The sequence below is a fragment of the Heloderma suspectum genome, chromosome 6 (assembly GCF_057233095.1).
Source record: "Heloderma suspectum isolate Gila_16-S chromosome 6, 16-S_ref, whole genome shotgun sequence".
Taxonomy (NCBI): Eukaryota; Metazoa; Chordata; class Lepidosauria; order Squamata; family Helodermatidae; genus Heloderma; species Heloderma suspectum.
Genome location: NC_139463.1, coordinates 19,034,178 through 19,048,625, shown reverse-complemented (window position 1 = coordinate 19,048,625; position 14,448 = coordinate 19,034,178). Strand labels below are relative to the sequence as shown.

The 14,448-nt window shown below is 45.5% G+C and overlaps 1 protein-coding gene across 1 annotated transcript in view; it reads right to left on the bottom strand.

The window, feature by feature from the left end:
* Nucleotides 1–14,448, bottom strand: part of ETS1 (ETS proto-oncogene 1, transcription factor) — an 84,831-nt gene that overhangs the window by 21,170 nt on the left and 49,213 nt on the right. The window contains exons 4-6 of the mRNA XM_084803703.1: nt 11,895–11,972; nt 9,815–10,063; nt 4,337–4,597 (exon numbers count right to left, since the gene is read on the bottom strand). Coding sequence (XP_084659829.1) covers nt 4,337–4,597; nt 9,815–10,063; nt 11,895–11,972 — 588 coding nt within the window. The remainder of the gene's footprint in view (nt 1–4,336; nt 4,598–9,814; nt 10,064–11,894; nt 11,973–14,448) is intronic.

Sequence of the window (14,448 nt, the reverse complement as noted above, 5' to 3'; positions counted from 1 at the left end):
GTTATTTGCGTATTTTTCCACATAATAGGGGGGAAAATCAAATCCCTCTGCGAACGGATGCCAGAACAAATGACAATGCACAATCCATGAAACACACATGGGAAGGATTTCACAAAATCCGGACATCCCTATTCATGTGTACATAGCACCGGAATTTTTTTATTAGCAGGGATGCCGATGTCATCTGCCCCCCCCCCCCCCCCGAATTATCTGTTCCTTCTGAGTTTAGCTGCAGTCCTCTCAGTGGCTAGGGGAAAATGGATTTTCCAGGAACAATATACTGTTATGTGTTGTAATGTAAAGTATTTTGGGGTGACTTGGTCTTAAATGGGCAATTAAGACCCACTAGCTTTACCAACCACGCGGTCTGATATGGATCAACACAGCTGCCTGAAGTTTTGTACTCTTGTTGGAGGCGTGGCTATGGAGACTGCCATGATGAGTGTCTGCACTTCAAAATGTACCACTGACCATGAGTACCTGGTTTTTTTGATCAAGTCACCTCCCTTGTAGACCGTGGGAATGCTGTAGACATCATATACCTCGACTTCAGCAAAGCTTTCGACAAAGTGCCCCATGATATCCTGATGAGCAAACTAGCTCGAAGTGGGCTAGATGAAACAACGATCATGTGGATCCACAGTTGGCTACAGAATCGGACTCAAAGAGTGCTTATCAGTGGGACCTTCTCAAGCTGGGGAGAGGTAACGAGTGGGGTACCGCAGGGCTCAGTCCTGGGCCCAGTGCTCTTCAATATTTTTATTAATGACTTGGAGGAGGAGGTGCAGGGAATGCTGATCAAATTTGCAGATGACACAAAATTGGGAGGGATAGCTAATACTTTGGAAGACAGAAACAAAATTCAAAGTGATCTGGATAGACTGGAGTGCTGGGCAGAAAACAACAGAATGGCATTTAATAGGGACAAATGCCAAGTTCTGCACCTAGGAAAAAGAAACCAAATGCACAGTTACAAGATGGGGGATACGTGGCTCAACCACACTACGAGCGAGAAGGATCTTGGAATTGTTGTCGATCACAAGCTGAATATGAGCCAACAATGTGATGTGGCTGCAAAAAAGGCAAATGCTATTTTGGGCTGCATTCATAGAAGCATCGCTTCCAAATCCCGGGAAGTACTAGTTCCCCTCTACTCAGCACTGGTTAGGCCTCATCTGGAGTACTGTGTCCAGTTCTGGGCACCACACTTTAAGAAGGATGCAGACAAGCTGGAGAGGGTTCAAAGGAGGGCAACAAAGATGATCAGGGGACTGGAAACAAAGCCCTATGAAGAGAGACTGAAAGAACTGGGCATGTTTAGCCTTGAGAAGAGAAGACTGAGGGGAGATATGATAGCACTCTTCAAGTACTTAAAAGGTTGTCACAGAGAAGAAGGCCAGGATCTCTTCTTGATCATCCCAGAGTGCAGGACACGGAATAATGGGCTCAAGTTACAGGAAGCCAGATTCCGACTGAACATCAGGAAAAACTTCCTGAGTGTCAGAGCAATACGGCAATGGAACCAATTACCTGGGGAGGTGGTGGGCTCTCCCACACTGGAGGCCTTCAAGACGAGGCTGGACAGCCATTTGTCAGGGATGCTCTGACTTGGATTCCTGCATTGAGCAGGGGGTTGGGCTCGATGGCCTTGTAGGCCCCTTCCAACCCTACTATTCTATGATTCTATGATTCTATAAGCCGCCCAGCAACTCCTGACAATATATATCAAGCAAAGATAGATTTCAACACCAGGCAGATGTGAACTTACATCCTGCCTTATCCTGGAATCTGAAGCAGCTTGCAACATTTCAAGGATTTCTTCTCCATTGGCTCATATCACCCCACTCCCACCAAACTGCAGTCTCAATCCCAATACCCCACTTTCTGATCCTCGCCCACTCTTACTGCCTCCACAGATCTCAAGCACTCTTCATAGCTCAAAGCTAAAGCAGCTAACCACTTCCTTTTGTATATAGCTCCTAAAATTATCTCCCACCCACCACACACGTAAAATTACCCGCCCCATGAGAAGCTATGCAAGGGGGGAAAGAACATCACATTCTGTTGTTAAACATGCAGTTCTCTCCTGGCATGTCACCTGGCCCATTTAGACTACAGCTGCTACCAATGAGGAAAAATGGGAGTAAGATGGTTAGAGTATTCTTTAGCTCAGGGGTTGGCAACATGCGTCCTTCGGACTCATTTCAAAAGCCAGCAGTAAATTCAGACGTCTGACAAGAGCAATCTGTCCCTCCCATGCACAGCTCCTTTACAGTTCTGACCGGTTCTAACTGAAACCTGGAGCAGATTCACCGCCCCGCTGGCATCAGAGCTGCCACCAGCCTCCAATGTCCCCAGGCCTGCTTTAACTCATTGGGCCTGGATAAATGCTTTTTCTGAAAGTCAATGTGATAAAGATGAGAGTGAGTTGTGGGATCATGTGCACCCAAACCACGTACTAATTCAGATGTGTGCATATCTGGACACATCCTGGAATCTGCACTATCAATTTTAAATCAATGTCTGAAATAACTAGAATAAATTACATCTTATCTATTTCAAATATGCAATGGTTTTAATTCGTGGTTTCAAGTTTCCCCAACCCGGTGCCCTCCAGCTGTTCTGGACCACAACATCCGTTACCCTTGACCGCTGACCATTGGCCATGGGAGTTGTTCCCTCCAGATGTTTTGGACTACCAGGTTGGGAAAGACTGACATAGAGCACTCAAGCAGGGCTGTACCACATTTATCTGTACATTTCTGACCTTTCCCCTGGGGGGAAAGGGAAGATGGATTATGGGGGTCAGAGCAATCCTGAATATAAATAAACACCAATCTGAGCAACTAGGGACACGAATATTTTACAGCTGTGTTCTGCTGTCTCTGCTTCATCTTACTTTGCAAGAAAGGTCCCACACTTTGTGAAGTAGGCTAAGCTGAAGAGGGCAAGTGGCCCAAAACTGAGCTCCACAGCTGGGGTTGAACCCAGGTTTCCCCAGTCCAAGTTTGACATTCTGCCCAATGCACCAAACTGTCTTTCTCAAGTAGCATACTTAGCTACACGATTTAATGTTCAAGCATCCATCCATCCATCCATCCATCCATCTATCTCAATCAGCCTTCCTCAACTGTGCTACCTAAGGCTGACGAAAGATTTGATCTGGAGGGCACAAGCCTGGGGAAGGAGGTGTGTGTGTGGTAAGCAACAATACCCTTAAGCAAGAGATGGATAAAAGGCCTCTTATCCCATCTTCAGAGTGTGAATTTCGAACGCCTCAGGCTTTTGCCACTTTATGGATGCATACAAATGATTAGTTTCTCTTTTCAGCTGAAAGAAAAGATGATGCTTTCATGCACCTCATTCAAATTCAGATGCATGCTTATCTGGACACATACTGGAATCTGCAGTATCAAGTTCAAACCAGAGTCTGAAATAACTACAAGAAATAATATCTGATCTATTTCAAACCTGAAATGGTTTTAATTTAGTGTTTTCAAGCTGTAGATCACCGGGTTTTATCACTTTCACATGATACTCAGTTATGTGCACACATCCATATGCAGGTGTCTTTGTGCATGCACTCCCACCACCACCCCTGCAGCTAATGCAGTATATTGATGAATTTAAAGACATGAGCCAAGAAGGCCCAAGTTCAAATCCCACTTGAGCCTTGAACTCACTAGGTAGCCTAAAGTGAGTCACTCTTGCTGAGCCCTCAAGCCAAAGGATGGGCGAACGAGCAATGTTTGAGATCTCCAAGATTTGCTGAATATCGTCTTGCCGGTTGTCTCATGCCTGATTCCTGTTCTCCTTTGTGACCCCCGCTAGCTCTGCACAAATGGGAAACTTGCGCAAATCTAGTAGCAATCAGGTTGATATTTGCACACGTTTCCCCAAATGTGTGCAAATTTCCTCCATAGACTAAAGTGGGGCTGATCCAGTCTATGGAGGAAATGTGTACAAATTGAACTGGGAATTGGGAGCAAGATAAACGTGAGCACGTATTCAACAATTTATGACTACTTTCAGGGGACATGTGCCCGTGCTCATGCTCGGAGCTTCAACTGGTGCATGCTCACATGTTTTGTGAGCAAAAACAACATTCCCATACATCACTAGTCAAGCCCTCCTTCTGTCTGCAAGATGGGGAGAACAACAGTCACCTACCTTACATGACTGTTTGTAAGTATTACTAATACAATATATGTGAAGTGCCCTTAAGAGCTCGGAAGCAGCACAAACATGTTAAGTTTGATTAACGACAACTGCTATATTCATAGTTTCAAAAACAAACTGTACTTTGAATGCTGGATTTTTTTCCCCTGTGCCTTACCTGTGTAGCCAGCCAGGGCAGCAGCAGGAATGACAGGTTTGTCCTTGTTCATGTCAGCTCGGTCTCGAACATAGTCCTTGAAGGTGCCTTTGGGCTTGTGGTTGGGCAGCGCAACTGGGTAGTCCTCGGAGTCAAAGCTATCATAAGAAGGGACACGTTGGAGGCTCTGGAAGGATGACTGACTGCTCCAGGACTGTGTCAGCCGGTCACAGCTGTCGTAGCTCTCTATGCTCTCAAAGGAATCCTGGCCTCCAAGTTTACCTGTAGGAGGAGAATAAAATGAAGTTAACATCCAACTGATGGTGGAGTCACTCCCTCATAGATTAAAGAGCCAGTGTGGTGTAGCAGTTAGGGTATTGGACTGAGACTCGGGAGATCCGGGTTCTAGTCCCCACTCAGCCATGAAGCTTACTGGGTGACTTTGGGCCAGCCACTGACTCTCAGCCTAACCTACCTCACAGGGTTGTTGTGAAGATAAAATGGAGAGGAGGAGGACCATGTAAGCTGCCTTGAATGGCTTACAAGAGGAAAAAAGACAGGAAATAAATGTAATGGTAAATAAAATAAATAATAAAATAAAGACATTTCCAGATTAAGGAAGCTCCTTAATGTGGATCAAGGCACCTGCACTAGTTAACCCATCCCTTCATACAGATGAAGGAAACTTCATGCCAGTCAGGAAAACTAACAGCAGGAAATGGGACTGAATGGACCATTTTGGTGCATTCAGTCACCTGCTGCTTTTGCAGCAGCGTCAGGCTGGATAGCTCCCCTGGATGTCTACATAGCTGCTGCAGGGGATGTTCAGCCCGAGGAAGCAACCCACGTGCCTCAAAGGTTTGCACAAACTCAGCGGCAGGACCCTGCTCATTCAATCCGAGTTCTCAGTGGAACTTATCTGAGTGAGCCCATGTAGGAATTATTTTTGGAGGTGACACGTATTTGCACCATGCATCTCGTCTCTGCTCTCTACACATCCCCAGGGATTCAGCCTATGCCAAACCTGTGCTCATCTGTGTAGATCAGGCATGTCGAACCTCTTTCAGACCAAGGGCCAAATTCAATTCAGAGAAGCTCTCAGGGGCTGCATTCCAGTGGCGGGCGGGGCCAAAAGCAAAGGAGGTGGAGCTGAAGGTAACAGGAGTGGAGCCAAAACACCAAATATATCAAAATATTTAAGTTTACAGCTCCTGCTGCCTTAGGAGAGGCATTTCCACCTTTTAATATGGGAAAGATACCAGGCAAAAGCTAGAAGCCACTAAACTGTAGGGGAGCGGGAACCACCTAGGGTTGTGGAAAGGGAACCCCAGAGGGCTGGATTGGGCTCCCAGGCCTGAGGTTCAACACCCTTGGTATACCTGATTGGGAACAAATGACAAGACAGAGGCTTTCATGTTCAGAGGCAATATGTACTTTTGGAGTTCCAGTTGCTGGGATCAAGCTACAAGACGGCCATCAATTTCATGCTCCGTCTTTGAGCTTCCAGAGTCATGCTGTTGGCCACAAATGGCCTCCTCTGCGCACACCAACACACACACACACACAAGTGTCAAGGTGCGTAGTACTCAAAGCAAACCAAGTTATATTGGTAACTGAGGGAGAGAGTCCAACAAGCAGCTCTCTCACTCATTGGCAGTAAAACACCTCGAATCACCTGCCTGAAGTGGCTGCCTCACTCTGCCTAATGGTAGGGTCGGCCTTGATTAGCTGCTGCTGAATACAGAACATTAGACTGATAGAGCTTGGTGTGATCCAGAACAGCATTTCTGATGGGCTTCCTACTGTTGCCATGGGAACTTCCTGGCAAAACTTCCTTCCCCTAGACTACTACTCACACTCCTCGCCTGGTTGAACCCTGCAACACCCAACTAGGAGCCCAGGAAGTTTCCATATGGATGGCTCTCATGAACTATCTCGAGAAAAACAAATGTGCAGAATCAGCCAGTGATGTCATACTGCCAGCTTCCAGGTCAAACTATTAGGTCATGTCTTCCAGTGCCTACACATGTGAATGCAAATAACATCAGTTAAGGTTTCAACATGATTGACAGCAGGACTTTCGGCTTCTGAGGAAGACAAGGTTCACACAGCCTGACCTGTGCCCCTCCCAACCCCTCCGACACTTGCTCCCTTCTTCACCCCTCTGCACAGCCTCCTTTTGAAAGTTCATATCGTTCCTGACTTCAGGAAGAACTGTATTCTAACACCTTCCTTCCTTCCTTTCACCATCACCCATGTCACAGTTCCTGGGTTCCACCTGCTTACTACCCTCTAGCATGACTAAGAAACAGAACTCATGGCAAGGCCATGCAGTTGGAGAGGCAGAGCAAAGCCAGAGTGGAGCAGACTTCGTTCTTCATGGCTTCCATTGAATCCTAGGGGTGGTGGTGGGGAATTAACAGTCTGGGATACCAGTCTGGAGGTTGGCTCCAGACACTGAGGTCTACACACTGCTGTCAAGGATTACTTCTGCTGCATCCAGTGCTCCAGGCCTTCAGGAGAGGGGGACCAAAGCTCAGCGTTAAAGCACATGCTTTGCATGCAGAAGGGACAAGATTCATTCCCCAGCATCCCCAGTTAACAAGAGTGGGTAGCAGGTGACCTGATAGTCCTTTGCCTATGACCCTGGGGTGTTGCTGCCAGTCATTGTGTTGAACTGGGGCAGGCAACATGTTGCCCTCCAGCTGTTTGGGACTGCAACCCCCATAATCCCTGACCATTGTCCATGCTGGTCAGGGATTATGGGACTTGTAGCCCAAGACTTTGGGAGGGCACCAGGTGTAGACAATCACTGGTCTAAATGGACAAAAATTCTGACTTTGCATAAGGCAGGGTCCTTTGTTCCTATCACAAAGGTGGGCATTTTGCTATTTAACAGTAAACTCCTCCAACCTTGACAGACAGAACAAACCTCCATTATACCTGGTGGCTTTCAAACTCAGGCTTCTTTTACCGACCACGTTGCATTTGATTGATGCATAGAGCCTTCCATTACAGGATGCAGATGGCCTAAGTCAGCTTTCCCCAACCTAGTGTCCTCCAGATATGTTGGACATCACTGGGAGTTGCAGCCCAACATATCTGGAGGCTACCAAGTTGGGGAAGGCTGACCTAAGCACTTAAACATCTACCTTTTCTTCTTCCTCATAATCCTGGTATGATGCCCCATGCCTAGCAAGCATCAGAATTCTTCATTCTTGCCTTTCTAGTGATCATTTCATCAGAAGCCAAAAGTGTCAACTAGGGCAGCTCCATCCAGATTTATGGCTTTTCTGCCAGCTGAAGATCTGAGTCCCTCTGTAAGTGCAGAGGTTCAAAGGGGATGGTTTTGTTTTTTGTTTTTACAAAGAAGACTTACACTGCACTCTCTAAAATTCCTCAGTCTGCCGATTGCTCAACAATTCCTTCTTTACTGACAACCCTTAAAAATGTAATAGGATCATTCAAGTTCATTAATTTCCAAAGCTGAGCTATGGGCTGAAAACAGCCTCTGGGATTATGTAAGAGCTCCTAGAGAAATTTCCATCAGTGGAGATACTGGCAGCTAAGACCTAGATCGCACATCTCAAGAGCAGAGGGAGGGATTCAAACTGGCACATGTACCCATATATTTGCCATGTTCTAATTCAACAGTGCTCTCTCTCTCTCTCCACCACCCCGCTCAAGAATTCAGGTAAGGGTGAGATCACCTGATCGAGGCAACTTCTTCAAAGGCTATGAGGCTGAATTGTAGATGTCATCCTTTCAAGAAAATGCACTTTTGGGAAGCTTAATGGAAGGGCCCATAGCTCAACAACAGAGCACAAACTTTGCATACTGAACTATAGCCTTCTCCAACCTGCTCCCAGTCAGTGCATAGACCAGGATAGGTGACCTGGTACCTTCCAGATGTTTGGGACTATCCCCCCCATAGTTCCTGACCATTGTTCATGGTGGCTAGGGCTGATGGGAAAATTAGCCATCATGCCCAATAGTCTCTAGTGTTTCCAATTAAAGGATCCCAGATAGCAGAGCTGGAAAAAGGACCTCCACCTGAGACCTTGGATAATTCCTGGCACTCAGAGGAGACCCTACTTGGATAGATTGACCAGTGGTCTGACATGTTCTCAAATGTTAAATACATGAACTGACCAATCTGGGAGCCCACTTTTTTTCAAAACTTCTATTCTTCCTTGGGACTCCCATGCTAAAATGAATAATCACCTTCCCAGTGTTTCATTTCTAAAAGGAGAGGTGCCTTTTAGGGCCTCTGTGTTCTCTCCTTTGGGATATGTGGCAGACAGGTTGCCAGTGGATAGTGCCGGGGGGGGGGGGTCTGAGTTTTTGACAGGCCAGGAGGTGGATCCTGGTGGGATTTTGTGGGTTAGGAGCAGAGTCTGATGAATTTTCAAGGCACCAGAGAGCAGGGCCTGGCAGAGCAGCATACAGGGTCACTAGAAAATGAACACAGAGGCCCTGGTTTATTGACCAGGATACTAGATATGGAATACTTGGCATAAAAAAATCCAAAATGGGCCAGAGAAGATACCCAAAGTTGGCCACTCTACTGAGAGATGATTCTAGTTACTGATGGCCAAACTACACATTACCTTTAATGCGTAGCATGCAGCTATGTCACTGCTTTTTTCTTACTGAAAAATAAGCATGGGGGACCCAATCCAGTTCAGGACCCTAGCATGGTGGTAAGCAGACTGTAATCCTTCCACTCACACTGTGATCCCAGTCTGGATCAGGGGCACCACACTGGCAACTTGCACAGAGAGAATCTGCAGTCATCAGACAGCAATGTTTGTGTTACCTGCAGTGTCATGTTTGCTGCTGTTCTCTGGCTGCTCCAATAGCCTCCCCCAACCTCAGCTCCCTCAAAATGTGTTTGATTACAACTCCCATCAGCCCCAGCCAGCATGGCCAGTGGTCAGGGATGGTGGGATTTGTAGCACAAGCCATCTGGAGAGGCCCAGGTTGGAGGAAAGCTAGCCTACAACTTCTGTATGCCAGTCACCCAGTATATTGAGAGCCAGTGTGGTGTAGTGGCTAGAGTGTGGGACTGGGAGCTGGGAGATCCGGGGTCTAGTCCCCACTCAGCCATGGAAGCTCACTGGGTGACTTTGGGCCAGTCACAGACTCTCAGCCCAACCTACCTCACAGGGTTGTTGTTGTGAGGATAAAATTGAAGGATTATGTACGCAACCTTGGGTTTCTGAAAGAGGAAAAAAGGCGGGATATAAATGAAACAAAGAAAGAAAGAAAGAAAGAAAGAAAGAAAGAAACAAAGAAACTACACTAGAAATGACTGCTCCATTAGAGTGTGCCACTAGTGTGGAATGCGACCATGTGATCCATCTTAACAAAAGTTGCAGGCAATACCAAGAGGGGCTTGGGAGCAGCCACGGGACAGCAGCAACCACACCGCTGCGGGAAAACAGGAATGGGGTCTTTATGGGAGACTCACAGGTGCTAAGTGTTATTAAACATTACCTCGGCTAGCACGCCCCATGCACATGTTATCCGGCGTTACAACTTCCTGTTTGATTGTGAAGTAGTCTGTCTGCAAGGATTCCATCTGCACTGGGTCACGGAGGATGACAGATGGATACTCATTCTCATACTTGAGGGACAGGAGCTCCTCGGAGCTGATTGGATGGAGGGTCTGGTAGGACTCTGTGATAAAACTGGGCTCAGAAAATTCTGACGGAGGAACACACTGAGCATGCTCAATGCCGTAACCTGGAAGCAGAAAAAATGGCATGAGCGACAGCACTGACTGAAAAAGGACAAAAATGGTCAAAGGCGGAAAGCTGCTCTGGTGATGTATTCAGAAACACTGGTGTATGAATCAATGCTGCCTCGTCTCAGGAATAGTAGCTACAACCAGAAGGAGCAAGACTTGTGGCTAGGCCCAAACCCAAGTAGCATCTTGTCCATATACTTTTATGGTAGAAAAAACAAAAACATGGTTCAAGCTTGAAAGATCTAACTCAGTCCCTGGCATCTTGCCAGTCTAGAAGAATCCCGTGGTCAATCCCTTCCTGCTCTATATTTATTAGCATGTGAAAAGTATTTAAAATTGTTCTTTTCTTTTCCATCCTTAACAATAACCCCTTGAGATAAATGCTTCAGGCTGCAACATTTCACCAATTAACTGGTTAGATTCATCGATTCAAAAGCACTTTTGATTGATTACAAATGTGTCCTTAATTAATTGGGCAACCCTTAAAAAAGTAAATAAACGTTAATTATTTTAATACGAGCACTTATGAAAACTGCACATGGCAGCCACCATTTTAGAAGAGGTATCTTCCCTTCCCTCTTTTACAGGAGGGAATGCCTCTTCTAACGTGAGTGCCTGGTGCAACACATACATGCATCATCTAAGTGTATGCTCTCTTCTTCAAAATTATTATTCATATGCAAATATATGAAGATTTAATGGAATAATAATTGATTAATCCAGTCTTTAATTAAAAAACAACAACCACAAATTACATTTTTCTTCAATTGCCTGATAACCTTAGCATTATTAGTGTTCCGTTTTTATATAAGAGTAATTAGAGATATCTATGGCTTATGCATACTTCTCTATCACAGATCAGGTAGCCCCTTACAAATTGAAATGAACTAGTTAGACTAGTCCTAGTCCATGGGGAGGCAACCTGGTGCCCTTCAGATGTTTTGGACTACAAATCCCATAAACCCCAGCCAGCATGGCCAATGGTCAGGGATTCTGGGAGTTGTCCAAAACAACAGGAGAGCACCAGGTGAAAAAAAGCTTTGAGATGGAACTTCAGAAGCTTAAAATGTGATTTTAATATGTATATGTGAACCACTTAGGGATTTTATTATATTAACTGGTATATAAGCATCACAAATAAAATAAAACAAATATACCGGGTCAGACAATTTGCCCAGCATTAGCACAGTACTGTCAGCTCTGGTTGTGTTTGTATGGACAGTAACTATTGCTTCCAAATAAATCAGGATTTATAAGCCAAGGACAACCCCTGGTTTACAATGCTGGCTTGTAAAGGTAGCAACAAACCAGGATCCTGGGTTTGGACGGCATGCTAAGCAAACCCCTTCTGCTTTGTTTAGCTGCTTGCACTAGCAGGAGGGGTCAAGTGAGAGTGAATGGGCTGCATGCACCAGCACAAACATAGCTCATTCACACTAAGCCAGGATTCACTAGAATTCTGGCTGACTGTTCCATGTGAACAAAGCCTCTGTCTGACACCAACGCTCCTGGATGTCAGACAGAAAAGGTTCTTTCTCATTACCTACTACCTAATCCTTTTAACTGGAGATGCCAAGCATTGAACCTGGGACCTTTTTTTCATGTAAAGCACAAGCTTTATCATTGAACTATGGTTCCTCCCCTAATTTTAGCTCCAGGTCTCTGTAGTTCCAAGTCCACATTCCAACATGTGTCCCTTAGGGACAGACCACACACTCGTTTGCTTCCAATATTCTGTGTACAAGCTGGAACAATTTATTACCCCTCGAACTGCCGAGTACTGAAATCTGCTCCTTGGTCTATAAGAAAAAAAGGAATTAAACTTACTAATGAAGTAGTCTGATGCATAGCGGGATTCTGGGTAGGCTGTGCTCACGCCATTCGCTGGATATGGCTTTAGCTCTTCTGCACCATGACAGAAAGAGAAAAAGAAAGGGAATGTGTCAATTAAGTGGTAGTAATAATGATTATTTTTCCTGTAGTCGTTTCCAGTGTACAAAGCACTTTACAGTTTTCCTAATTTATCCTCAGAACAACTCAGGAAGGTAGATTTTAAGCCGAGATATCATCACTTATGCCATGTTGTCACACAGTGATATCTAAGACTAAGATCACCTCAAACATGACTTGTTTCTTGGGTGGGCAGCACTGGGAAACCGCATGAGAACAATACATGGAACATTACAATGTGATGACTGCACACACATGGAGCTGTACATAGGACATGCACTGGAAAGGCACAAAACATTATGGAGGCCCAGCAATGTCCATTTAGAAAAAAATACACACGGCCGATCATGACAACACATGGCAATCTACATACAGTTTGCGTACTATTTCCTACAGAGAACTAGGGTGCTTTCCACATACAGAGTATGTTATGTTTGAAACCATTAGAACCTAAGGTTGCAACCCTAAAACATACTTTCTAGGGAGTAAGCTCCAGTGAACACAATGAGACTTACTTCTGAGGAAACATGAATAGGATTTCACTGTGGGTTTCTTGCATCCAAACCCAACCCTACAGCCCAGGGACATGTTCCAAAGTTTTAGACTCCATAGGCAGGCCCTACACGCAAATCTAAAAACATGAACATGTCAGCTTTTACTTAAAAATGAGCATCATGTTCTATTCCAGCCTTCCCCGCCCTGCTGCCCTCTTGATGTGTTGGACTGCAACTCCCATCATTCCCAGACTTTGTGCCCTTTCCCCTCCCAGCCACATGGCTGAGAATGATGGGAATTGAAGTCCAACACATCAGGAGGGAACCAGGCTGGGGAAGGTTGTTCTTGTCCCATCATGAAAGTTCTTAAAAGTTTGTCGTAGTGCGCATTGAGATCTGCTCAGTCAAACTGATCAGGCAGACTGGGTCACACTAGGATAGCTATACTATGCACCATCACAGTTGCTTTTATTAACAGGCCTCCAATTCTGCCAACTATTTCAAAACCTTTCAGTCAGAGGTGACTCACCTACCACAGGCTATATAACAGGGACAAAAACGGCAGCAGGCAGGAGGAACTTCTTCATCTTCATATATTTGGGCATATTCAAACTTTCTTCCCCCCTCCAAAAAAATAAACCCCATTTCCCAACAGTCAGCAGTGCCCTCCATTTGACTGCAAACCCAGTGGAAAGTTGACCACTGCAACCTGGTCTCCACCCTTCCCTGTGGTCATCCACACTGTGCCTTGGCAGACATCATGAGGAGGGGGAAGGGCACAGAGGCACTGGCCTCTCAGTTCACACAAGACTTGGCTTTGTTTAGACATATTTTTCCCCCTTCTGCAGTCCCCAGGAGGGGAGGCCAAAAATAGGTACTTTTGAATGAGTGTGCATTATCTCTGGCGAGCTTCTGTCTGGCCTCAGCAGAAATAAACAAGAGTTGCAGCCGTTCCCCATTCTGTTGTTGTTCTTGCCGGTTGTAATTGGCCAATACATGAGGTAATGCAGGACAGTAAGGTTGCAGGAGGAAGAAGAGGACCTTCAAAATTAGGAGGCAACATTTTTATGCAAAAATGTCCATACTGTTAGACAGCTAGGGCGGGACCTCACAGTCCATGGCCTACAGTTAGGGCAGAACCTCACAGTCTATGGCCTGCAAAGAACTCAGCCCACTAGTCATGTACGTCAGCCTGCCAGGTCCTTAATGACCACCTGTCCCTCTGCTTGGCAATCCTAGGCAGCCAACAAAAACAGATGGTTTATCAAGCCTCTGGTGGCCACCATGCATAGCTAGTGAGCTGCTTTCAGCTTGACAGGTCCATACGTTCCACCTGTCCTTCGTTGTTCTCTGAAACCTGTCCTTGGTAAATCACTCCTTATTTTGTCTCTGTTTTCCCCTCTTGAGAATACCTTGTTAAATTTGTTAGTATGTTAGTCTGAGCTCCAGGAGTTACTATTCTTTAGGGTTCAACCAACTTCCAAGAAACTAGAAGTTAAGATTTCTGATGCAGCTTGTCCCTAACTCATGCCCATGAAAACACACATGCACACAAACACTAAGGCAAGCATGTAGTGTATAGCCTGGCATTTATCTGCTGTTGAGGCTAATGTTGAATGGAGGATAAAGGTTGTGGGACTGTTATGTTCCTCCACCCTATGCCACCTTACAGTATCTTTAATTTAAAGAACAAACACCTTATTGGCTTTTAAAACTGTGCAGAAAGTACTATTGCAGAGTATTTAAAAGATTAACGTCCTCCATTTTAGGATGGAGGTTTCAAATGTGCATGTTGCATGTGATGCAGGAGCAGAAATCACAGGTACATAGGAAGCTGCCTTAAACAGAGTCAAACCATTCATCCGTCTATAACAGGCTTTCCCAACATGGTGTCCTACAGATCCCATCATCTCCTGACCATTCTGGCTGGGGATGAT